The sequence below is a fragment of the Cydia strobilella genome, chromosome 18 (assembly GCF_947568885.1).
Source record: "Cydia strobilella chromosome 18, ilCydStro3.1, whole genome shotgun sequence".
Classification (NCBI taxonomy): domain Eukaryota; kingdom Metazoa; phylum Arthropoda; class Insecta; order Lepidoptera; family Tortricidae; genus Cydia; species Cydia strobilella.
Genome location: NC_086058.1, coordinates 13,706,111 through 13,732,049, shown reverse-complemented (window position 1 = coordinate 13,732,049; position 25,939 = coordinate 13,706,111). Strand labels below are relative to the sequence as shown.

Below are 25,939 nucleotides of genomic sequence, written 5' to 3'. Positions count from 1 at the left end.
TCCGCTTCATTCTCATTACATTTCTTGTGTCTGGAACAAGCTGTCAATGTCATCATTGTCATCAACAGCTGTTGGCCCCGGCGTAGTGATTATATGCTCTTTGGGCCCCGGTAAACTCATCATTGCGGCCAATTGCGGCAAATTTTGCACTTTTGACGTGTATAATTTCTCGTTAAACAAATTACCTGTTCACTATGGATGAAATAGAATACAAGCTGAACACTAACAACAGTGTTTTGATAGTGAACGCCATCGACAAGTTGATCAGTACGATAAAATCCAAGTATAAACCTGCGGAGCGTCAAAAGTTCGTGTTGGAGAACGAGGAACTAAAGTTTTTGAGGGAGAAATGCTCATCAAAGCAGAGCCTGGTCAGCCTGACGGCGTGTCAGGGGCTGTTGGCTCTTGTGGAACTCGGTGTTTTGGAAATTGCACATACGATGTCCACTGTAGTAACCTTACTTCCGAGCGCACGGTAAGCACTTTTTTTAACATATTTTTTAAATTTACAATGCATATTTTTTTAATTTACAATTTATATATTTTTTATTTATGTTATTTCGAATGTGTTTGTAAGACATTAGTCTGGTCAGCCATCCAAATTCCAACTCAATAGCAGAATGTAGTCTGGAAAACCAAATTGGTCAGTAAACAAGAACAAAGAAACTATAGTCATCCCTTTCTTTTGAGTGCTAGTACTAGAGTAAGACAAAGACAGTATGATTCTCTCTGTCTAGGCTTCAAATGAGACAGTCCCTGGCCAAACTATAGATGCAAACACGGCAATAATAATTCCTATAATAATTATTATTATATTGTTTAATACACTAGCAGCTGAAAGCTGATGCATGTATATCACTGCACTTGTTTTTTTTTACTATTAGGTCTATTAGTGTTCATTTTGTTAGTTGTTTTAATTGTGGAAATTTGAAAGAGATGTCTGGAAGGGTCTGAAAAAGTTTGACTATTTAAGGTTTTTTTTTATTTATCATCTCGCACTGACACTTACAAACATAACATTTCAGTAACTACTCAGCCATAATCTCAACAATGGCTGGCCTCCTAATCCTGGACCTCCGCTCCCGGCTGGTGCCCGGACAGCCATACCACTGCCAGTTCAGCCTGCGCTCCCCGCAGCACCCATTCATCAGTGTTATGGAGAAGAACAAGGATGCAGAAGATGATGTGCTCACTCAGATGCATGCGCTGTGCACACATCCGGATTATGTGTAAGGTTTTTTTGTAAAAATTAACCATTTAGCCTCTGGCACTACCCATTCAAAATTGTAACTTTCCTGCTACCCATAGGTTGTCTGGAAGAGATCGCTTTTTTGCGACAAGACCGCCTAGTGGCGGTTTGCCCTATGGCCCAATACGCCCGGGGCTAGGGCGGCAGCAAGATGGCAGTCTATTATAAAGCATGCTGAGAAGTAGTTACTACAAAAGAAACGAAGTGTTTGAATAGTTTAAAAAAAAACAAGGATTCATAAGTGGTCATGGATATACAGGATGAAATAAACAAGATTGTTGATCCACTTGAGTGCAGGATGGTGCAGGTTCAGTTTTGTATGTCAGAGTTCAAAAGTAGGAATATTTTTTTTTTATAATTTCACGGTTTAGACACTTGTTTTAGTCACTCGCGCGACATGTTTCGGAGAGCCTAGGTTTCCTTTCTTAAGCACTAATAGTGCGAGAAGCGTTCACGACGACCGTGTATTGCGTACTGCCGCTGCGCGCGCGCCGAGAGAGCCGGTTGGGGCAGCATGTCGCGCGAGTGACTAAAACAAGTGTCTAAACCGTGAAATTATTTAAATGTCTCACAACAGTTTAAATTCGATTTTTTTTTACTGGAAAAACAAAATTATTATCAGCGGTGGATGTCCTCTGAGGGCCATGTGATGTGGACTTCAATGAATAAAATAAAACTGTCTAATAAGATTCTCTTTTGCAGGGTATCATCAAACAGCCTGGAACTGCTCCGGCCAGTCTTCCTATGGCTGACCTGCAATCCTCAGCGGCAGTGTTCACTTCGTCCCTGGCAGCTGTTGCTGAGCCTGCAGAACTCACAGGCACAGAATGACTTGCTGTTGGCCTGTATCAGTTGTCAACAGGTAGGTACTTACTTATGCCAAAGATATATGTACTTACTGTCCGCGCGCCAATTCCGTGCATTCGGAGGTCAAGGAAGTGGGGGGGTGTGCGCCGCGCCAAAATGACACTACTGTCTCATGACATTCCTAACATTCCTCAGCCGTGCCAGCCAGATAAGTAGTCTAAGGAAAAAACGTGCCTCGGAAATGAAGAAAAAGTTATGCTCAAATATATGGCGCCACACCTTTGGTCTATACCCGTGTAGATGTCGTTGGCGACACCATTTGATATTTAATTTTAACACATCAGTGAAAGAACATGGGTCAAAGTCATATGGCGTTCTTAAAAAAAACAGATTTTAGTTTTACGCGGTAGGTCCTCAAGTTAATTCCTAACCACTTTGTCATTAGAAAAAGGTGCGCAATTTAAAATTCGTATGGGATGTCGACAAATAGGCAGTTTTATTTTAGTGACACAATTGCCTTGCTTTTAACCTCGTAAGGCCCAATGTGCATTACAATGTACACTCTGTTTCAATCTATTTTGAACCTTACACTAACTGAATTAAGTAGCATTTCTTTTGTTTCAATGTTTTCTAAAACAAACGAAAGTCACCCTAATTTTCTATACAACAAAGTTCAAATTAAAAATAGGGAAACTTTGTATGGTGGGCCTTACGAGGTTAAAACAGGAGCAGGTACAATTTATGAATAATTTCCGAAATCAATGTTACAGTTGAACTCGAAGATGCAAAGTATTATTGCTTAGTCATTTTTTTAATTCCATTCATTATTCATTTACAATTAATTATCAATGCTCAACAGATCAACAATCCGAAATTGGTGGAGAGCGCGTTTTCAGCGTACTCCGCCGTCGCTGACAACGCCATCTATCTGCAGCGGCATAATCACGTGATGGCGCTGCTGCCACTACTAGCTAGAGTCGCCAACGAGCTTGTTGCTAATGGGTAAGTAAAAAAAAAAATTTAAACTGTTTATTAAAAAAAAAAAGAAATTACAAGTCTTACAGCATACCTCAATAACTAGAACAAGTATCAACAATCCACAATTGGTGGCGAGCGCGTTTTCGGCGTACTCCGCCGTCGCTGACAACGCCATCTATCAGCAGCGGAATAATCACTTGATGGCGCTGCTGTATCCTGCTAGCTAGAGTCGCCAACGAGCTGGTTGCTAATAGGTAACTTACAGCATACGTCAATAATTAGAACAAGTATCAACAATCCACAATTGGTAGAGTGCGCGTTTTCGGCGTACTCCGCTGTCGCTGACAACGCCATCTATCAGCAGCGGAATAATCACGTGACGGCGCTGCTGCATCTGCTAGCTAGAGTCGCCAACGAGCTGGTTGCTAATGGGTAACTTACAGCATACGTCAATAATTAGAACAAGTATCAACAATCCACAATTGGTAGAGTGCGCGTTTTCGGCGTACTCCGCTGTCGCTGACAACGCCATCTATCAGCAGCGGAATAATCACGTGACGGCGCTGCTGCATCTGCTAGCTAGAGTCGCCAACGAGCTGGTTGCTAATGGGTAACTTACAGCATACGTCAATAATTAGAACAAGTATCAACAATCCACAATTGGTGGCGAGCGCGTTTTCGGCGTACTCTGTCGTCGCTGACAACGCCATCTATCAGCAGCGGAATAATCACTTGACGGCGCTGCTGCATCTGCTAGCTAGAGTCGCCAACGAGCTGGTTGCTAATGGGTAATATATTTGTTAGTTGCCTGATCCAATTTTTCAATAAATAAATAATATATTCTAAAGACCCTCCTACAATGAGTGGCTACAACAATCTTATTTTAATTCATTTTTCCATAAAAAATAGGGGCTAATGACCGTATTCTAAAGGGCCAATGATTGGGTAGTTGAACCTCGATATGAATGTGTGTAAGTATGTTCTTTACAGATTTGTCGACTACTGTTAAATCAGCAATTTTGACAATATGTGTCGTTTTTAAGCAAAAGGTACCACTTTGTCGCTTGCCATAAGGACGCTCTGACAGGTCATTCGTATAAAGATACTAGCAAATTACGTCCTTATGGTGAGCGACAATGTGGTACGTTTTACTTGAAAACGTCACATATTGTTAACTACTTCACTTACACTATTAATACAAAGGACAACGCTCAAATTTAACGTTTCATATAACCGTTTCGTTTTTTTTCAAATTTTAGTCAATTTCAAGACTTTAATTTTTATTTTATTTAGCATTATATATGTGGAAGCTTGTAATTTACATTTAGTAGATAAGTCTATTAACCTATTTAAGTATATGTGACGTTTTCAACCAAAAGGTACCACATTGTCGCTTGTTGATAAGGTTGATTTCTAATTGAAGCTATATGGAAATAGCGCCTTACTGACAAGCGACAATAAGTACCCTTTTGGTTGAAAATGGCACATATTAGGCAGTAAGCATTCCTAATAAATAAAAAATAGTTGCGTCTCGTTATTAGTATTTTTAAAATAATTTCTTACCTTATTACTTTCACAACGACGGGACTTAATCGCGTAAAATAAGTTTTAACGTTACGTAAAGAGGTAAATTTAAAACTTATTTTACAGTACATATGGTGCTACTTTCTCGCACTAGTGCGTAAAGAGCACTTTTCGTGCATATGTGGAAAGTTTAAAGGGCCATATGTACTGTAAAACGTTGTACGATACACGTGCGAATAGGTAATTCGCAACTCGTGTCGATTTAAAACACTCCCTGCGGTCGTGTTTTAATTTATCGCCACTCGTTTCAAATTTCCTCTTTTCCGCACTTGTATCGTAAATAACTATTTAAATACAGTGCTACTTTTCGTGGCTGTTTAGCGTGCGGAAAGTTGGTTTTCGCGAACTAGAGCTTTTTGCAGATATCTCGAATATACTTTCCGCATTAGCATCGAAATGTACTATTACGCGATTAAGTCCCGTCGTTGTGAATAATAATGAGTAAAAATCGCGAGTTTTATTTTAGCCGTGACCCTCGAGCATGCTACACTGTAATAGAGCGGAGCTTCGCAACGGACTCGCCGGGGCTACGCGCATGTGCCGGCCTCACCGTGACTTTACTAGCACGCGACTTGCCTCGCAGTTCTGCGCTACACCTGCACTCGCTCTGCAACTTGTGTGAGTATAGTCTCTCTCTTTCTCTCTATGAGTATAGGAGTTCTGTAACTTGTGCTCTCCCTCTATCTATTTATCTCTCTTTCTCTCTCTGTGAGTATAGGAGCACTGCAACTTGTGCTCTTCCTCTATCTATTTATCTCTCTTTCTCTCTCTATGAGTTTAGGAGTTCTGTAACTTGTGCTCTCCCTCTCTATCTATTTATCTCTCTCGTTTGTCTTTTAGTTTACAAGTTTAGTGACGAAGGAATTTCTAACCATAGAGATATCTGAATGTATAAAATTTTATTTCTTAATATTTAATTATATTTTTCAGGTCTCAACATAATAAGCAAATACGAAGTTTCAACCTTATCCCTAAGCACATTCGTGTCATTATCCCTCCAATGGCTGCACCTACCTTCGCACCTCACCGCCTCAGCCTTAAAAACCGCATCGAAAATTCTAGAAACTCACCAAAACACTAAACAAGATTCTAGGCTATATCTTACAAATTTAAGAGCGAACCAGACGTTCCAACATTTACTTAATACTGATCGCCAGTTGTTTATTATTTTTAAAATCCATGAGACTTGGGAGCGCTTGAGAGATGACGCGGTAAAAATGAACGCGTGGCTTGATTCTTTCGGATCTGTGGGCGAAGATTTGAAAATAGAATTATCGCCGTTTTTCTTTGGATTAATTTTGGAGAATAGACAAGATTGGTATGAGGATATAGTTTTAAAGGCGTTGAAGATTGTGGTGGGGTTGGTGGATGGTAGGAAGGAGGTTTCGGTGCAGTTGTTGCCGGTGCTGTTGTATAAGATAGCGAATGATGTTTCGCCGAGGGTCAAGTTGGAGTGTTTGAAGGCTTTGCCATTGATGGCGAAGACGAAGGTAAGAGACAGTTTGGCAAAAAGGTTTCCTTTTTAGGGTTCCGTACCCAAAGTGTAAAAACGGGACCCTATTAATAAGACTCCGCTGTCCGTCTGTCACCAGGCTGTATCTCATGAACCGTGATGGCTAGATAGTTGAAATTTTCACAGATGATGTATTTCTGTTGCCGCTATAACAACAAATACTAAAAACAGAATAATAAAAATATTTAAATGGGGCTGCCATACAACAAACGTGATTTTTTTGCTGTTTATTTTTCGTAATGGTACGGAACCCTTCGTGCGCGAGTCCGACTCGCGCTTGGCCGGTTTATAAATCATATCTGAGGCCGTAGCATAGATGACAATCGTACATCGGTTAATATACATCAAATGTAAAGATGTTTTCTAAAATGTTAATATCCAGAGAGGAAAATGAGGACTATGTTCGTATGGAGAAGCGGTTGTTCCCTTTCCTCTTAATTTATCTGTCACTGAGATAAGTTTCACTTTAGCGCCATCTAGCGCTATCTGTTTTTTTATTTTTTTTAATTTTTTTTATTTTTTTTATTTAATAAAAAATACAGAGTATTCATACAATAATCATAGCCCCGCAAAACTCAATAATGAGGTTGACTGTGGGGTCATCAGTCTCTAGTTACATATGTACTTAGCTAAATTTTATAGTACTGCAATTACTACAAAATATTGAGGTAGTGTATTTTTAACATAGATTTAAATTTAGACTTCCTATTTTCACATCTCATGGCTTCGGGCAAACTATTAAGCAAATATGGTATTCTTTTCCTAAGGGTTCTATCCCCGTAGTAGCTATTAATTCTAGGAACGCATAGTTTGCCTGAAGTCACAGCCTTTGTGATGTAAGTGTGATTAACTGGTGTTAATGCATCCTCTGAGCTAAGCTCCTGCCGACCATGTCCTGCTCTTCTACAGGAGAACAAGAAGATTTAAGGTGAATAGAATGCCGCCAGAAACAAGCGATTGACAGCACAGCCCATCACCTATTTTCGGCCCAATGTTCCCATACTACATATACGAGTACATCCATCTAGGGAATAAGGGATATTACGCGAAACTCTGCGTAGGGGGCGCCACTACCACAATCTAAGGGTCTATCGCGAAACAAGTGAATCGAAATTTCGTTATCTGACATCTCTGTCACTTGCATATTCGAGCGATAAAGGGGCAGATAGCGAAATTTCGGATTCGCGTTTCCCGGTAGGTCCTCTGTAAACAAACCGGCTTGATGCATCAATGTCATATTTTATTATCTCTGAAAACTTGTTAAAAACCTGTTAAAGGTACAGTATGTATAAGCTACTCTATGGTTTATTAAAAAGGCTAGTGCTGCACTCTGGTGGTAGAACATTGCAATAATATCCCCTATTGGGCTGAATGAATGAAACAAGCGATCGACTGCCCGCTTACGCCCATATCGGGTAACTGTTGGAACAATGTTCTTGTATAAATGTCATCTTTGTTTGTCAATAAAGTGTTTCTATTCTATACTATTTCCGGCCGGGTGTCCCCACACTAAATCTACATCTAGCCTATGCGCCTTTGATCTCATTTAGGGCATTTTCCATGAAACGGACCTTATTGTCGATGGCGCTTACGCCGCACAGCGTCGCGCGGCATTGTATTTATTTCGGAGCATTGTTTATAATGGCGTAAGCGCCATCGACAATAAGGTCCCTTTTTATAGAAAATATCACTTTTTTTTTTAGGAAAACGTGCCAACTATAGTATCTATACTAAACAAGCTTAAGGCGAGCAAGGGAGTGCCAACGTCGCTCCTCATCATGCTTTACACTAGCTTGGCTGAAACACAGGTAAATTCAGCATCAAATACACACATTAGAGTTTTGAATGATTCACGGTTAGTTTCACCGGGGGTTTCATCGGGAGCTCATAAATAATACAAAAGGTAATCACGGTCTATATCCCGGTCAATATAAGGGCCAGTTGCACAAACCACAATTAACAGACTGATTAACGTCAAGCAGCAGAGAACTTTCCATACAATAAAATTTAGCGAACGGTAAAACGCTGACTGACGGTTTAGTGCAACCGACACTAAGTCTAGTGAAATACACAAATTTTAAATTTTTCATCGCAAAACTAATTTATACCAACTAATACGTATGCGAGCGACATTACATTTTTTTTAATTAAACGAAAATCCCACGCTTCGGGTAACGGCCCGGCCACGACATTACCCGACCGGCGACGGCGGCGGCGACAACCATAGGTGGGAACGAAAGGTCCGATCGCTGTGTCTCGCTCCAACATATGGCCGCCGCTTGTCGCTGCCGCCGCCGCGTGATGTCGTGGCCGGGCCGTAAGATAACTCGGGACTCCAGTGCCGTGGATGGAGTGTTCTTACGGTAGATATAGCTATGCGCCTCCCCAAGGTAAACAAAAAAGAAATGAATGGAAAAATTCACACGGATTTAGTAAGTTTCGGTAGCTTAGTTGGTTAGATTGTTGCAAGTTCGTATCTTGCCCGAAGCGTTGCAGTTCCATTAATTAACAAAACTTAAAGCCGATATAAGCTCAATTTAGTTTTGAATTTTATGTAAAGCATTGTTTCTATTTCAGTCGCGCTGTTTCCCGTACCTAAAGGAACTGCTGGTGGAAACCACCTGCAGACCTGACGATCTCAAGTGGGAGGTGGAAATAGCGAGGGCTCTAGCGGTCAAGCGGATCTGCGAGATCAGGTACTAACATAAACCTTATGTCTTTTTAAATAAGGTTCAACAACAATGGTTCGTTTAGTCTTGTCAGGGTCGTCATGAGAAGAGAAAAAATTTGGCTAGATCGAGTTTTATTTATTTAAGGAGATCTAACAGCTAATGAAATGGCAATATATTAACTTAAATAGAGATACAGAGCCAATTACCGGAACTCACAATTAAGATGTGGTATAAAAAACTTTTGCTCTCATAAATATCTTTACCGGATGAATATGAATTATTAGACTCTTTAATTAGTTATTGATGTTTCTCTCTCTTTGCCTAGCCACATCCCATTTCATTTGGGGTTGGCTCTCGTCAATCTTCGCCACACTCTTCGGTTCTGGGTCCAGACCCAATCTTCAATAACTAATTACCCACCCAGGTGGGTAATTAGTTATTGAAGATTGCTAATGGAAACTCCCAGCAGTCCTAGGGCTATAGCGGTCAAGCGGATATGTGAGATTATGGACCAACATAGACCTTGTGACTTTGCAACAAGGTTTACGATTGGCTAGGAAAGGTTCATTTAATAATGGCAGGGTCGCCATGAGAGGAGAAAAAATAAAGTACAAATTCTCTACCGCATTAAGTAATATATCGGAAAGGTTTTAAATCCAGTTCCGGGGGTTTTTACTTTTATGCATTTTATATGAAATGATATTATTGTCCAGGGCATCATCCCACGGCTTAGAGTTGGTCTCCGTGATCTCATCGACTCTAAACCGCTGTACCGACAAAAGCAGCGCTTTAGCAGCAGCGGCAGCATTGGCAGCACTGGCTGCTTTATGGCGAGGGGCGGCCGTGGCGCCACCTAGCGCGTGGCAGGCGCTCAAACACAAACTGAGACCTGATACAAGGACACAGGTTCAGGTCGCGTGAGTACTTAGCCAATATGTAAAACTTTGTAATTTTTATTTGTCATTGAATTTTTATTTTATTGAGTTGTAATTGAATTTTTATTTTAAATTGTAATTTTTATTTGTAAACTATAATAATATAATACCTAATAATTCATGACTAATATGATATTACGGTTAATATTTTATGACTTATATTCTCGAGCTTCACGGATTTTATTGAATAAGCTGCCATACAAGGCAAATGCATTTCGTAAAGGACATTCTCGTGGAATGCCCCCAGACAGGTTACCAAATTTTATTTTATTTTATTTCAGACTATGCGAACTCCTATCCGAAATCCCCGGCCTCCGAGCATCCACTCCAGAGTACGACGCCCTCATATCCGAGGCGGCGCGCGAACTATGGAGACTCGTAGCCGAAAGTCACCAACCTGCTGTTGTAGGTGCTGCCTGTCTGGCCCTGTCAAACTATAAGCTTGAGGATTACAAGCTTAAAGACATACCTGAGGTATGTATCACATCTTTTTACAACATTACGACACCCTTATATCCGAGGCGGCGCGCGAACTATGGAGACTCGTAGCCGAAAGTCACCAACCTGCTGTTGTAGGTGCTGCCTGTCTGGCCCTGTCAAACTATAAGCTTGAGGATTACAAGCTTAAAGACATACCTGAGGTATGTATCACATCTTTTTACAACATTACGACACCCTTATATCCGAGGCGGCGCGCGAACTATGGAGACTCGTAGCCGAAAGCCATCAACCAACTGTCGTAGGTGCTGCCTGTCTGGCCCTGTCAAACTATAAGCTTGAGGATTACAAGCTTAAAGACATACCTGAGGTATGTATCACATCTTTTTACAACATTACGACGCCCTCATATCCGAGGCGGCGCGCGAACTATGGAGACTCGTAGCCGAAAGTCACCAACCTGCTGTCGTAGGTGCTGCCTGTCTGGCCCTGTCAAACTATAAGCTTGAGGATTACAAGCTTAAAGACATACCTGAGGTATGTATCACATCTTTTTACAACATTACGACACCCTTATATCCGAGGCGGCGCGCGAAATATGGAGACTCGTAGCCGAAAGTCACCAACCTGCTGTCGTAGGTGCTGCCTATCTGGCCCTGTCAAACTATAAGCTTGAGGATTACAAGCTTAAAGACATACCTGAGGTATGTATCACATCTTTTTACAACATTACGACACCCTTATATCCGAGGCGGCGCGCGAAATATGGAGACTCGTAGCCGAAAGTCACCAACCTGCTGTCGTAGGTGCTGCCTATCTGGCCCTGTCAAACTATAAGCTTGAGGATTACAAGCTTAAAGACATACCCGAGGTATGTATCACATCTTTTTACAACATTACGACACCCTTATATCCGAGGCGGCACGCGAAATATGGAGACTCGTAGCCGAAAGTCACCAACCTGCTGTCGTAGGTGCTGCCTGTCTGGCCCTGTCAAACTATAAGCTTGAGGATTACAAGCTTAAAGACATACCCGAGGTATGTATCACATCTTTTTACAACATTACGACACCCTTATATCCGAGGCGGCACGCGAAATATGGAGACTCGTAGCCGAAAGTCACCAACCTGCTGTCGTAGGTGCTGCCTGTCTGGCCCTGTCAAACTATAAGCTTGAGGATTACAAGCTTAAAGACATACCCGAGGTATGTATCACATCTTTTTACAACATTACGACACCCTTATATCCGAGGCGGCACGCGAAATATGGAGACTCGTAGCCGAAAGTCACCAACCTGCTGTCGTAGGTGCTGCCTGTCTGGCCCTGTCAAACTATAAGCTTGAGGATTACAAGCTTAAAGACATACCCGAGGTATGTATCACATCTTTTTACAACATTACGACACCCTTATATCCGAGGCGGCACGCGAAATATGGAGACTCGTAGCCGAAAGTCACCAACCTGCTGTCGTAGGTGCTGCCTGTCTGGCCCTGTCAAACTATAAGCTTGAGGATTACAAGCTTAAAGACATACCCGAGGTATGTATCACATCTTTTTACAACATTACGACACCCTTATATCCGAGGCGGCGCGCGAAATATGGAGACTCGTAGCCGAAAGTCACCAACCTGCTGTCGTAGGTGCTGCCTGTCTGGCCCTGTCAAACTATAAGCTTGAGGATTACAAGCTTAAAGACATACCTGAGGTATGTATCACATCTTTTTACAACATTACGACACCCTTATATCCGAGGCGGCGCGCGAACTATGGAGACTCGTAGCCGAAAGTCACCAACCTGCTGTCGTAGGTGCTGCCTGTCTGGCCCTGTCAAACTATAAGCTTGAGGATTACAGGCTTAAAGACATACCTGAGGTATGTATCACATCTTTTTACAACATTACGACACCCTTATATCCGAGGCGGCGCGCGAACTATGGAGACTCGTAGCCGAAAGTCACCAACCTGCTGTCGTAGGTGCTGCCTGTCTGGCCCTGTCAAACTATAAGCTTGAGGACTACAAGCTTAAAGACATACCTGAAGTATGTATACATCTTTTTACAACATTACGACGCCCTTATATCTGAGGCGACGCGCGAACTATGGAAAATCGTAGATGAAAGCCACCAACCCAATGTTATAAGTGCTGCCTGTTTGGCCCTGTACAATACAAGCTTGAGGAATATAAGCTTAAAGGCATACCTGAGGTACATTACAATAAAACACCATCTTTATAACGCGAACTACGACTCGTAGCCGAAAGCCACCCTACTGTCGTAGGTGCCGCCTGTATGGCCCTGTCAAACTGTAGGCTTGAGGATTACAAGCTTAAATACATTCCTGTACTTACAGTATTACACCTTTATATCTATAGAGACTTCTAGTCCAACGTTACAAACCCACTGTTGTAAGTGCTGCCTGTTTGGCCCCGTCACATTATCGCCTTGAGGACTACAAGCTTAGCTTAGGTACTTACAATATTACACCTTTTGTAAAAAAGTCGTTACAACTATATTAATATTTACCCATATCATTAAGTTTATCTCTCTCTCTCTCTCTCTCTCTCTTTAGCCTTTTTCTACTCTTTGGGTGTAGGCCTCCTTCTTTTTGCGCCATTCGTCGCGGTTCTGTGCGACTTGGAGCCACTGTTTCCCCGCAGACTTCTTGATGTCGTCGTCCCAACGCAACTGGGTTCTACTTTGAGGACGCTCTTCCCCCCATGGACCTTATCTCTATGAAAAACTTTATCTCTATGACCAATAAAATTACATGTGCAATAAGGGCCTCCACTTCGTTTTTTTTAAGGTTCCGTACCCAAAGGGTAAAAACGGGACCCTATTACTAAGACTCCGCTGTCCGTCTATCTGTCAACACTGTCACCAGGCTGTATCTCATGAACCGTGATAGCTAGAGAGTTGAAATTTTCACAGATTATGTATTTCTGTTGCCGCTATAACAACAAATACTAAAAAGTACGGAATTCTCGGTGCGCGAGTCCGACTCGCACTTGGCCGGTTTTTTTAAATTGCCGTTCTCAAGTATCCTGCCTAACTAATGTGTCTCATAACCACCAGCACTCCACATACACAAAGTAATGCAAAAAGCGAATACATGTATGTACACGAGGTCTCTACAAGATATTTTGGTGACGTTTTTCATTCTGGGTTTATATATTGTTCGCAGATATACAGACGGACGGTGAAACTGCCAGCCTCTTACTGCAAGACCCCGGCTGATGCGGCCAGAAATCCTGAAGACGTTCTGGACTACATACCGTGTAAGCACATTTTTATGAGTCAACAGTAGACAGTAGGTAATCCATCATAAAATATTTTTTTTGAAAAAAAAAAACATTTTTGGTACAAGCTTTTATCCTTGACTGCTTTTCTTTCCACAGGCAACTAATACTCATAGAGAGAATAAAAACCTCAAAACACAATTAGGTTTTGTTGTTTTATCACAATTCCAATGGCGACCTCCTGTCTCCATCATCAGATCAGCTCGATGGTACCATAATATTGCATTGTCACCCGACTTACATATGTATGCAAATTTTTAGCTTCATTGGAAGTCGGGGAGTGGGTCAAATTTAACTTGCAAGATTTGACCCGTACATAGATACATACATAGGTAGCAAGTTAATAAAAGCCTGTATAGTCCGACAAGAAATTGTAGAAAAAAAAAATGAAGGCGCTACTTCCTTCGGAACTGACATTTTTGACTTAAAATGCTTAAACATGGCAACTGTTTTTTTTTTTATATTATAAACTGATCGGCGATTGGCCCTAGTCACACCTGATGGAAAGTGAAGACAGGGCCTAAGATGGAGCTCACCGGTTCAGTAACAGCCTATTCACTCTTGTTTTAAAGAGACCGAGGTCATATTGATCAGGGAATACAGATGGCGGGAGCGCATTCCATTCCTTAGCCGTCCGTACCAAAAAGGAGGAGGCAAAACGTTTCGTCCGAACGAATGGAATGTGGACCACGAACGGGTGCATTCGCTCCCCGCGCCTGGATGTCCGATGATGGAAAGGGGAAGGTGGGATCAGGTCGTGCAGTTCCTGTGCGCACTCCCCGAAATGTATCCGATAGAACACCGATAGGCAAGCGACTCGACGGCGAGGATGTATGGAACTAATCAAATTATTTTATGAAATATTTTTGATTCCTGTTTTTTAAGTACAAATAACATTAATAATAAATACCTAAAAACTAAGAAATAAAAAATAGCAATTAATTCTAAAACATAAAAATAATATACAATTTCAATAATTAATATTAGAATTAAATCTAAAATAATCCGCCCTGGATCGTACCTGGCTCAAAGGTCCCCATTATTCCCGCTGTGTTTCCCCGCTGAACTGCAATGGATACCTGCTGAACCTAATACGACCTGGAGCGAGGATCGCAGCCCCTCTCTCGCAAACTCCAGCGAATGCACCCGTTCGTGGTCCTCGTTCCATTCGTTCGGACGAAACGTTTTGCCTCCTCCTTTTTGGTACGGACGGCTAAGGAATGGAATGCGCTCCCGCCATCTGTATTCCCTGATCAATATGATCTCGGTCTCTTTATGTGAATAGGCTGTTACTGAAGCGGTGAGCTCCATCTTAGGCCCTGTCTTCACTTTCCATCAGGTGTGACTAGGGCCAATCGCCGAACAGTTTATAATAATAAAAAAACGTGTGTAATTTGCAGGTGAGATCTGGCCAGAGGTGTTCAAGTACACGAATCAAGCAGCGTTACCGAGCGTCGTCCTGTTGGCGAGCAAACTGATCGAGCGGGAAGTGCGCGGGTACCGGAGCGGCGTTTATCAGGTTATTTTGTATTCAAATTACTTTGAAATTTATATTGATATGATACCCACGTAGTTTTAGTCACTCACGCGTGTGTGAGTGATGGAGACCTAGGCTCTCCGAAACATGTCGCGCGAGTGACTAAAAATACGTGAGTGAAACCGCTAAGTTAGTTAAGTTAATATGTCTCACGATAGTTTAATAGAGCGAAAGCGCGAGTCCGTCTCGCACTTGCCCGGATTTTAGTTTATAATAATCTATAAACTGTAATAGATGTCATATATTCAAGAAAAAGTGACGAAGCCCTCCAGTGGTGAAGGCCGGATACGAACCGGCGTCTTTAGCTATCGCGGCTGACGCGCGGCGGATTTGTGTTTCTTATAAAACACAAATCAAAATATTTAATAATATAATTTGATTTGTTCCCAAAGTTGTTTATAATAATCTGTCAAATTTTGAATTTAATATTACCAGGTGGCAAACCGCGCTGAGCCGACAACCGCAGAGTATCTGCCGCCGCACAGCGTCGTTCGTGGGCTACTCGACTGCTTCCGGAAACAGGTACACACCAAGGAAAATTGACGACCGGTCTGGCCTAGTGGGTAGTGACCCTGCCTGTGTAGCCGATGGTCCTGGGTTCAAATCCCGGTAAGGACATTTATTAGTGAGATAACACAAAGATTTTGTTCCTGAGTCATGGGTGTTTTCTATGTATATAAGTATGTATTTATATATATAAGTGTGTATATCGTCGCCTAGCACCCATAGTACAAGCTTTGCTTAGTTTAGGGCTAGGTTGTTCTGTGTAAGATGTCCCCTTATATTTATTGTTATATATTATTATTTACAATATATATGGGCTACCGACGGTTACGTATCTCATCTCCGAAAATTTTAATTCCGATTATTAAAATCCCGAAATTCTCATTTGAGCGAACGCGTTTTTTCTCAAAATTTAATTTTTGTAGGGTCACTAATCTAACCTTACCTTACCCAATGGCTTCTACAAGATGGCATTTTTAAGTTTGGAAATAAATAAATAAATATTATAGGACGTTTTTACACAGATTGACTAAGTCCCACAGTAAGCTCAAGAACAACTCAGACAACGATATATATAATATACAAATACATAAATACATAGAAAACACCCAAGACTCAGGAACAAATATCTGTGCTCATCACACAAATAGCCCTTACCGGGATTCGAACCCAGGACTATCGGCTTCACAGGCAAGGTCACTACCCACTAGGCCAGACCAGTCGTCAAAAAATATAAATAATAATAGATAATCATGGTTCTTTTTTCACACAGGCAACAAATCCTTCATACGATTTCCCTGAACCAGTTCTTTTGGCTATTCTCTCAGTGCTATCATCGGAGTACCCGCGCCCTCTGCCTCCATTGGAACTGTCTTGGTAAGTAATGTAATAGTCTTAGTTTAATGCGTCCATGGTATGGTACGGACGAATTAAATATGGGGCATTTTCTATGAAAAGGGACCTTATTGTCGATGGCGCTTATTCCGCACAGCGTCGCGCGGCATTGTATTTATATCGGAGCATCGTTAATAATGGCGTAAGCGCCATCGACAATAAGGTCCCTTTTCATAGAAAATACCACATATAAAATAAGGAGATTCACAAAAAAAAAAATAGGTGGTGTGTAGAAATAAATTAAAAAATTGTGACCTGTAATATCTTATTACCAATAAATTATGTCTATGTCTATGTCTACAATATTTATACAAACTCACGTGCCTCCAATATTCACGCTATATCGTTTTTTTGCTCACCAGTTGGCGCCTCTGTTGATGGTGGTCCATAAGACTAAGGAACAGCTGTCAGTCATTGAAGTGACAAGTGACATTTGACATTTCGAACTATGGAAAAGACCACCATCTACACTAGCGCCCCTAGCGGCGAATTCATACGCGTTAGCCCTCATTGCCAGATGGCGACACTAACGCAGCAGATTTTAGAACCTCGTGCCGCTCACAATACAAAATAATGACTAGGAAAGTTTGAATTCAGTTGCATTTTTAATTGGGTTCAATTTCATTTGATGGAATATTTTATGAGTCAAAAGAAATGCTACTTTGTTTGTTATGTTATGAGAGTTGAAATTCTATTGAAACAGAGTGTACATCGTAATGTACATTGGGCGGTATGAGGTTATACTTACTTACGGTTAGTGTTCCGTGGCGCCATTTATTGAATGAAAATCGAGTTATTTTGAAGCAGGTCTCAGTTTCATCCATTGTGTTAGCCGCTTAGACTTTTCGTCAACATCATTCTTTCAACAGAGTGCGCTGCGGAACCCAAACCCAAACGTTTACGCTTTACCAAAGATAGATATAACTCCGTAATAGATGGATACAGTCTAAGGAAAAAACTTGCCTCGAAAATCACGAAAATTTGATTCTCGATTAGAGGGCGCCATTACTTTTGGCCTACTCTCGTATAGAGGGCGTTGACGGTTTCGTTTGTTATTTAACAACTTTAACACATATCAGTTAAAGAACATGGGTCAAAATCATATAAAATAATTAATGCAAATAAAAAAAATCATTTATCCATATTTAAATACATTTTATAGTATTTTTATAAATCTTCATTTTTAGTTTTAAAGTGTATCGATAGATGGCAGTGAATTTACTGTGGTTACAAAATTTACTATGACAGTACCGCTCTATCCTATTATATTCACTTTGGCTTTACATACACAAAATGCTACAAACAAAACTATTTGCTCTATGAGCTATACTAGCTATAGATCTCGCGAACTCCCGTGAACGTTAGTATATTAAAACAGCTCCAAAAGCTACATATAATTATCGAATTTGTCACTATACGAGAATCGGTTGAAAATGCGACCAGAGGCAAAAAATATATAATAGTATAGTTTAAATCATTTTAACTGGGCTCATTCACTTACCTGTACTAACAATGGCATTGTATTATTACAATACTATTATCTGCTTTTGTTCTCGTAGGCGCCAACCAGTAACTTAAAAAAAGTGAGGTGCATTGCATGTATATTGAATTTTAAACCTTATTCCTTGTTGAATGGGGTTAGAATGGTCTTAAAAGATAATATCAGTTATTTAGTTAGTGTATTTTGTAGTCTATTGTTTTAAAAATAGAGTCGTTAATCTATACTAACATTTAAAGGCGGTTATAATCTGCTTTTACTACGAGGTAGTTATCCTAATTTGTGGTTTTCCACTCCATGGTATTGTATTCTTGAGACTCTTTGAGTAAACAAGCTCATGAATTGCAATTCATAAAATTAACACTATAGAGATTAGACAGAAGATTGACTCCCTAACAAGACGCGACTACTACGCGCAAGGAGGCGCAAGCGCGTGCAGGCGTGCGTTCCATAGCGGTGTGCGGCAATTACTATGGCAAAACCTCAAAATTGAGGCGGCCGCAGGCACTTGTAGCGACGCGACGAAATCGCGCAGTGAGACACGCCTGCCAGGGGCCGATAGCATAACAACTTGTGTCTAATAATATTAGCGAAAGTCGCTTTCTAATCAAAGGCATTGGAAAGAAACTGAGATATTATTAGTTACAATTACAAGTTAGTCAATCGGCCCCTGTAGAGGGGAACATCAGGACTTATGATAAGAAAACATTTTGCCCAAATTGAAACGGAGGATTTCGCTTCGCTCGGTCAATGATAGACTTTATTTACGGTGTTTAGGTTGCACGGCGCGTCCGCCAGAGGGCGCGCGTGGAAGGCCGGGGCGCTCCGGCTTGCCGCGAGGTGCGTGGGGGCTTCTGGTAGGAGAGTTGTAGAGGTGTATCTTAAAGAGGTTGAAGAGGGTCATATAGAGGTAAGATTATACGGGGACTATTCCGTAATCGGGGTAGTTCCAAAGAAAATTGAGAAAAAAATTGTGACTTTCGAGTTTGATTCCAAATATTCCAATATTTGTGATGTGACATTAACTCTGAACTTGTTCAATATCTAATCTATCTAATTTCTTAATATAGGGTGGGCCAGTGATAAATTCTCTTTTCGTATTGACTTCTTCGTTAAAATGCATTTATCATTGGCCCACCCTATACTTGAGACAATAAATTAGCCATTAAAATAGGATCAATGTAGGAAATTATTCGCGCTTATAGTTGGTAAACCAAATTGTCAGTAAATAAGAACAAAAAAACTATACTCATCCTTTTCTTTTGGGTGCTAATACTAGTGTAAGACAAAAATAGTGTGATTCTCTCTGTCTATGTTTGAAATGAGACAGTCCTTTAACAAACTATATGTGAATATACCTAGGTGTCCAACTAATCTCACTATTTTTCAGGAATCCGAAGTCCTAGAACTTTTCGAGCTGCTCCCAATCCTATGCCGCAACACGCCCCCCAACACCCTCCGTTCCCCCCTCGAGCGCTGCCTCCACGAGGCCTACCAGGACTCTCTACACAAAAAGAACTCTAAAAATACCGACACAGAGTCGCTTTTCGCTAAGCAGATGGAGTGGATGAAAGCCTGTTTGGAGTGCGATAAGATACATGATGCCAATAGGACTCTGTTGTCGCAGTTTGTGGAGAATTATTATAGTATTATTAAGGATGATAATGTGGTAAGTGGAAGTTACGTTTTGAATTATTTTGTTTTGATATTTTTTCTAGGAATTTAATGGTGGAAATAAGTTAAATGATCAATTAATAGTTTGGTCAAAAACGTTCGGTAAAACCGGCGCCTTTTCTGTGGACATTACAAAGATGTAGGTAAGATTCGGATACATTTTTTTAAAACTTTCAGCAAGTTAAAAAAAAAGGAAAAACATTAAGAAAATTTGGCTTTAGTCAATTTAGAATTATTATGATTTCTATAGGAAAGACGCATAATTTTAAGTGTAAAAAGTTTTTCACGCATTTGCTTCGTGTTTAGTTGTTGGGGAAGGCGGTAGCCCGTATTTTTTGCGTTTAGTAATTGAAAGATTCTAATTTTATAGCGTTCTCTCCACACTCTTTTTTTACGTGAAACGTCTTTGAAAACCATTCTGTGTTTAAGCACTAACTTACCGCAGCTCGGCCTTCGGCCTCGCGTGCAGAGGGCCTCCCCCGGTCATCGAAGTTCGCAAATTGCGGGCATCTTTCTCTGTCACTCTTATAAATGAGAAAGATACCCACAATTTGCGAACTTTGGTGTTCGCGGTAGGCCCTCTGAAGTCCCTCTCCCTGACGCTCCGGGCCTTAGGCCCTACGTGGAACTCGGCTTTAGGCCTGTAACAGCTGTCACGCAAACCATTGTCGCTTATTTCCATGATAATAAAACCTACCCGATTTTTTTATTTTTTTCGTAGGCATGGCCGTCATTCGCCTCTGCATGTTGCGCTCTCTCCAGCAAATATCTAGAGCGCATGACCTCCCCCTCCAGCTGGTGGGAGGTGAGCGCGAGCGCGCTGCGCCGCGCGGCGAACGTTCGCGGCCGGCTCGCCGAGCAGGGCGCGAATTCGCTCGTGTGGCTTAACGAGATCATTGACGCACAGGCAGGGGAAATCACGTGAGTTTTTACTTAGAATCAGAATAGGGGAGTTTCATCTTTCAAAGTTAAATTACGACAGTATATTAGTTATTTATATAGTTTTTAGTTTTTGCCATAAGACGAATTAATATTTTTTTGTTATAAATATTTGAGATTTATTTTCAATTTCAAAATTGTAATCGTAGTTTTATTATCTGTGTGTCACGTGATCGAAAACGCCGACCACCATTTCTTCTCGTGAGTGACGTCACTATAGCAGAAACAAGTGTTAGTAATAGCGGCGAACAGTGTGCATTGCACATTTAACGTGTCTTTTTACTGCACTGCTATGACGTCACATAAATGGCGGCAGCCTTTTTGGCGTGAACATTTATCGTTTTTTTTTGCATATAGGTAGCGATATTATTTTCAGGAAATAAAAATATCACTTGGCTATAGAAGCTATATGAACATTTATAAATGTGTTAAAACATGTACGATAGCCTAATATGTGCTCTTTTCATTGCCCAAAACTAGTTTCTGATCAATAAAGTCAACGTATAGTATGAATTTTCTCAAATGATTTTTACGGCTCACACCCTAATCGGTTAAACAAAAGCCTTTGTTTCTTTTGTTCAGCGGTTACCAATGCTACCGCTACTGACTGAACGGAAACAAACTCGTTTAAAAATAAATTTTACTGTCTTATTTATATGGTTCAAATTTATGTAACAGCTCATTCTGAGGCCACACAGGCAACCAATCACCCTTCATTACCCAAACTCGTTATCTCAGAATGAGCTGTTACATAAATTTGAACCTTAATATGACGATAGTTTCTTTTTAAGGACATGGTTGCTTTGGCACGCGCTAGGCACGCGACTAAGGCGCCTCTCCATAAAAGAAACAAAAGCTTTTGTTTAACGGATTAGGGTCTGAGGCCTAAAAATCATTTGAGAAAATTCATACATTACCATTACCATTACCATTACCATTCCAATAATACATTACCATTCTATGTGAACATGATTTTATGTAACTTGCAGTGAACAAGAATATTCGCTGCGCTGCATGTGTGGGGCGCTACAAGCGGCACGATCGGACGACGAGTCGCGCGACTGGCTGCTGCAGCTCATGGCGCGGACGCAGGTCGCCTTCACACAGTGAGTCTAGTCTCTTCTTCCTCAGAGTATTTTTAATGTCATCTTCTCATCTAGTTGGAGGTCTGTGATCTGCTGGTCGTTTAGAACGAGGCCTACACGCTAGGACACGCTTGCGCCACCTTCTTTCAACTCTGCGACATACGTGCCCGGCCCATTTTAGAGTCTAGTATACATGTATAAATACTTTCAAACACTTTATATTGATACTAGCTATTTTAGTACCAACCTCCCGCTGCTAGGTCTTAGGCCTCGCGTGTAGGCCTTTTACGGATGCTTGGGGCTTTCTGTCTTCTCATTTAATAAATGAATAAATAAATAAAGAAAATAAAATATTAGGGGACATCTTACACAGATCAACCTAGCCCCAAACTAAGCAAAGTTTGTACTATGGGTATATACTAGGACCCGATATACATACTTATATAGATAAATACATACTTATATACATAGAAAACACCCATGACTCAGGAACAAAATTAAATATTTGTGTTCATCACACAAATAAATGCCCTTACCGGGATTCGAACCCAGGACCATCGGCTTCACGGGCAGGGTCACTACCCACTAGGCCAGACCGGTCCACAACACGGTTCACTTAAACCATCGCGGCTGTGTCCCTGATACAGATTAGTTGAGGTTTTTTTTTATTTTATATTTCAGGTCCGAAGACCCATCCTCCAAACTATATCTCTGCGACGTATTCGCCCTGAGTGTATCAGCCTTTAGCGGTTACGCGGCATGTGTGAGCGGGACAGGCAATGCCTCGAGCCGCGCGAGCAGGACAGAGCTAATGCCTCCTGCCGTGGCCGCGTTGTGCGCGCGGCCTGCTTGGAGGGACCATGTTAAACAGGTACATACCGAATGTTCCGAATTTGGAACATTGATCAGCTATATACTTGCTGCCTAGGTTACGTTGTTTAGAAGGAACATGTTACAGATGAATGTCAATACGACCCAATGTTCCATATTTGGAACATGCAAAATTTTCCAAACTATTAAATATACCTATACCAAAGATAGATATAACTCCGTAATAGATGGATACAGTCTAAGGAAAAAACGTGCCTCGAAAATCACGAAAATTTGATTCTCGATCAGATGGCGCCACTAGTTTTGGCCTACACTCGTATAGAGGGCGTTGACTGTTTCGTTTGTTATTTATAATTTTAACGCATACCAGTGAAAGAACATGGGTCAAAATCATATAAAAATAATTAATGCAAATAAAAAAATCATTTATCCATATTTAAATACATTTTATCGTATTTTTATAAATATTTATTTTTAGTTTTAAAGTGTGTCGACAGATGGCAGTGAATTTACTGGGGTTACAAAATTTACTATGACAGTACCGCTCTAGTATAAGTTACTCTATGCCTATACCTAGTAATTTAAATGAATAATTTATGTATGTAGATAGTTCATTGTTTTGATGTTGTTCACCATCAGGCCGAGGCGCTCACAAATATCTGAACACGCCTCTATTGTCAAGGCGTTAGAGTGCGTGTTCAGATAATTTTGAGCACCTTGGCCGCTCCGATATATCTGCTGGCGACTGTACCTACTCAGTTTTGACAATAAATACATATATCTTATCTGTGAAACTAATTTATTTTATTTTATTTTTATTTCATACATGGAAAACCAACAGCTATAAACATTTTTAAAGCTACAATAGAATTACAGAGCCAATTACAGGTTCTCACTTATAAAAATTAAATATACAAAAATCAAATATAACTAAAATTCAGTTCAACACACAAGTACCGACAGCACAAGCCAAGGTTAGTGTGTACTGCCAGCTGCAAAACCGCATAGACACAACAGGAATGGAATTCATTCAGAAAGTAACCATGCACTTCAACCGCTGACTGCACAAAACTTTAAAGATTAAACAAAAAATAAATAAAAAAAAACAAAAAGCAAATACACCTATAAAGGACAACTTTAGTAAGCCGAGCCCGAACCTGCGCTAGAAGTATCACCCATATAAAATGCAATTAATTTCTTTCTTATTACAGATATGCTATCATTGAATATATCGAAGTCTAAATTAAGCAAAACTTTATTTAAAGTCTTGCCTGCCCTGCACAAAAAACTGTTTTTTCTATATTTAGTGGAAGCCTCGTTAGTACTAATGGGACTTAAGTGCCTTAACCTTCTCGATGGAACAGTGAAAGAGATTTTACTAAGTAAACTAGGACAATCAACATGGCTTTTAATAATGTTTATTAAATACAAAATATCCGCAATTTCCCGGCGTTTAACAAGTGGGATTAAGTGATGTTTTTTACACAGCCTAAAATAATTAGCAGAATTATAATTTACATGCATTTTAAAGCAGAGGAATTTTATGAATTTAGTTTGTAGTCGCTCAATCCTATCAACATAAATTTGATATTGAGGATTCCAAATCTGAGATGCATATTCCAGCTTGCTCCTTACATAAGCACAATACAGGATTTTAAGGGTCTTAGGACGAGTAAAACAAGCTGAACTACGCATTATAAACCCAAGTGACTTAGCTGCTTTACCCACTATACTGTCAATATGGTCATTGAAAATAAGCTTGGAGTCATGAATAACACCTAAATCCCTCATGCTCTCTACTTGCTGTAGAATGTCACCTTTTAACAAATATGAAGCAGGAATTATGTCACGTTTACGAGAAAAAGTTACAGTGAAACATTTGGAGGGGTTTAAATCTAGCTTGTTTCTTATACAATAGCTATCTAGCCGGCTTAGATCGAAATGCAATGCATATGTATCGGCAAGCGTATCAATTTTAGCAAAAATTTTCATATCATCAGCAAAACTAAGTAATTTTGAAAACTGGAAACAGGTACTAATGTCATTTATAAATATGTTAAATAGAAGTGGACCTAATAAAGAGCCTTGGGGCACTCCGCTTGGTATAGCTACCCAGCTTGACATATAATTATTGATCACCACCGACTGGCATCGATTTTTTATATAAGATATGAACCATCTTTAAAGATCACCCCTTATACCAATTAAGTAAAGCTTAGATATTAGAATATCATGATCAATTCGATCAAAAGCTTTACTATAATCAGTATAGATTACATCCACTTGACGGCCATTGTCCATTGCCTCTGAGACAAAGTCATTAAGTAAAGCAAGATTAGACACAGTTGACCTACGTTGGACAAACCCGTGTTGAGAGTTATCTATGGAATTTTTGAGTACAGATGAAACCTGTATGTGGACTATTTTTTCTAATAATTTAGCTATAATACACAATTTGGAAATGGGCCTATAATTAGTCACATCCGTTTTAGGACCTTTCTTTATAACAGGAGTAATAAAAGCCGATTTCCAGATCGCGGGAACGGTACATTCGGCAAACGAACGGCGGAACAATAAGGAAACAGGTTTGGTTAGGGTTTTAGCACAGTTAATATAATACAAGGCTGGCACTTGATCGGGACCCGCTGACTTACTTGGATCGAGGCTCAGTAAGAGTTTAGTAACCAAATCATTATCAACCGAAATACTAGCTATATCACCAATAGAATCAGCACATACATGGAGAGTACCACTATTCGAAGAGTTATGCGATTCAGGATCCAAAAAACTTGTTTTAAAGTAATCAGAAAACGCATTGCAAATGTCAACCCCTGAGTTCACAGTAGTATCACCATAACGTACACTACTAGGAATGCCAAAAGATTTAGATCGAGATTTTTTAATAAATACTTTGTTGCAGATGCTAGAATGGCTGTGTCACACCCGGGACTCGAGCCCAGACCCCGGCCTAGCGCAGGCGAGCCAGCGGGCGCTCCTAGCTCTACGACACACACCAGAGTTCCACCGCATATGGACCAGACTGTGAGTGCCTAATGTGCCATATTCGGTACAAATGTGTCACACCCGGGATCGAACCCGGACCCCGGCCTAGCGCAGGCGGGCATGCGGGCGCTCCTAGCTCTACGACACACACCAGAGTTCCACCGTATATGGACCAGACTATGAGTGCCTAATGTGCCATATTCGGTACATATGTGTCACACCCGGGATTGAACCCGAACCCCGGCCTAGCGCAGGCGAGCCAGCGAGCGCTCCTAGCTCTACGACGCACACCAGAGTTCCACCGCATATGGACCAGACTGTGAGTGCCCAATATGCCATATTCGGTACAATTGTGTCACACCCGGGATCGAACCCGGACCCCGGCCTAGCGCAGGCGAGCCAGCGGGCGCTCCTAGCTCTACGAAGCACACCAGAGTTCCACCGCGTATGGACCAGACTGTGAGTGCCCAATGTTCCATATTCGGTACAAATGTGTCACACC

General features: G+C 40.9%; 1 protein-coding gene across 1 annotated transcript; it reads left to right on the top strand.

Moving 5' to 3' along the window:
• Positions 1 to 94: 94 nt before the first annotated feature.
• On the top strand, positions 95 to 25,611 carry LOC134749579 (focadhesin). Its single transcript, XM_063684578.1, has 20 exons — positions 95 to 475; positions 1,026 to 1,229; positions 1,952 to 2,111; positions 2,916 to 3,058; positions 5,085 to 5,236; positions 5,549 to 6,108; positions 7,835 to 7,939; positions 8,709 to 8,827; positions 9,517 to 9,720; positions 10,020 to 10,212; positions 13,358 to 13,451; positions 14,873 to 14,991; positions 15,445 to 15,531; positions 16,286 to 16,389; positions 18,683 to 18,815; positions 19,296 to 19,574; positions 20,301 to 20,500; positions 21,508 to 21,624; positions 22,285 to 22,474; positions 25,355 to 25,611. The coding sequence occupies exons 1-20, from the start codon at positions 195 to 197 to the stop codon at positions 25,478 to 25,480; spliced, it is 3,570 nt and encodes a 1,189-aa protein (XP_063540648.1). The 5' UTR covers positions 95 to 194; the 3' UTR covers positions 25,481 to 25,611.
• Positions 25,612 to 25,939: the final 328 nt, after the last annotated feature.

What these genes read in the sequence shown, in the direction of transcription:
- LOC134749579 (XM_063684578.1), top strand. Translation starts at nt 195, where the DNA reads ATGGATGAAATAGAATACAAGCTGAACACTAACAACAGTGTTTTGATA. An exon ending in CCTGTATCAGTTGTCAACAG is followed by an intron (nt 2,112 to 2,915) that starts GTAGGTACTTAC and finishes AATGCTCAACAG; the next exon opens with ATCAACAATCCGAAATTGGT. An exon ending in ACGCAGGTCGCCTTCACACA is followed by an intron (nt 21,625 to 22,284) that starts GTGAGTCTAGTC and finishes TTTATATTTCAG; the next exon opens with GTCCGAAGACCCATCCTCCA.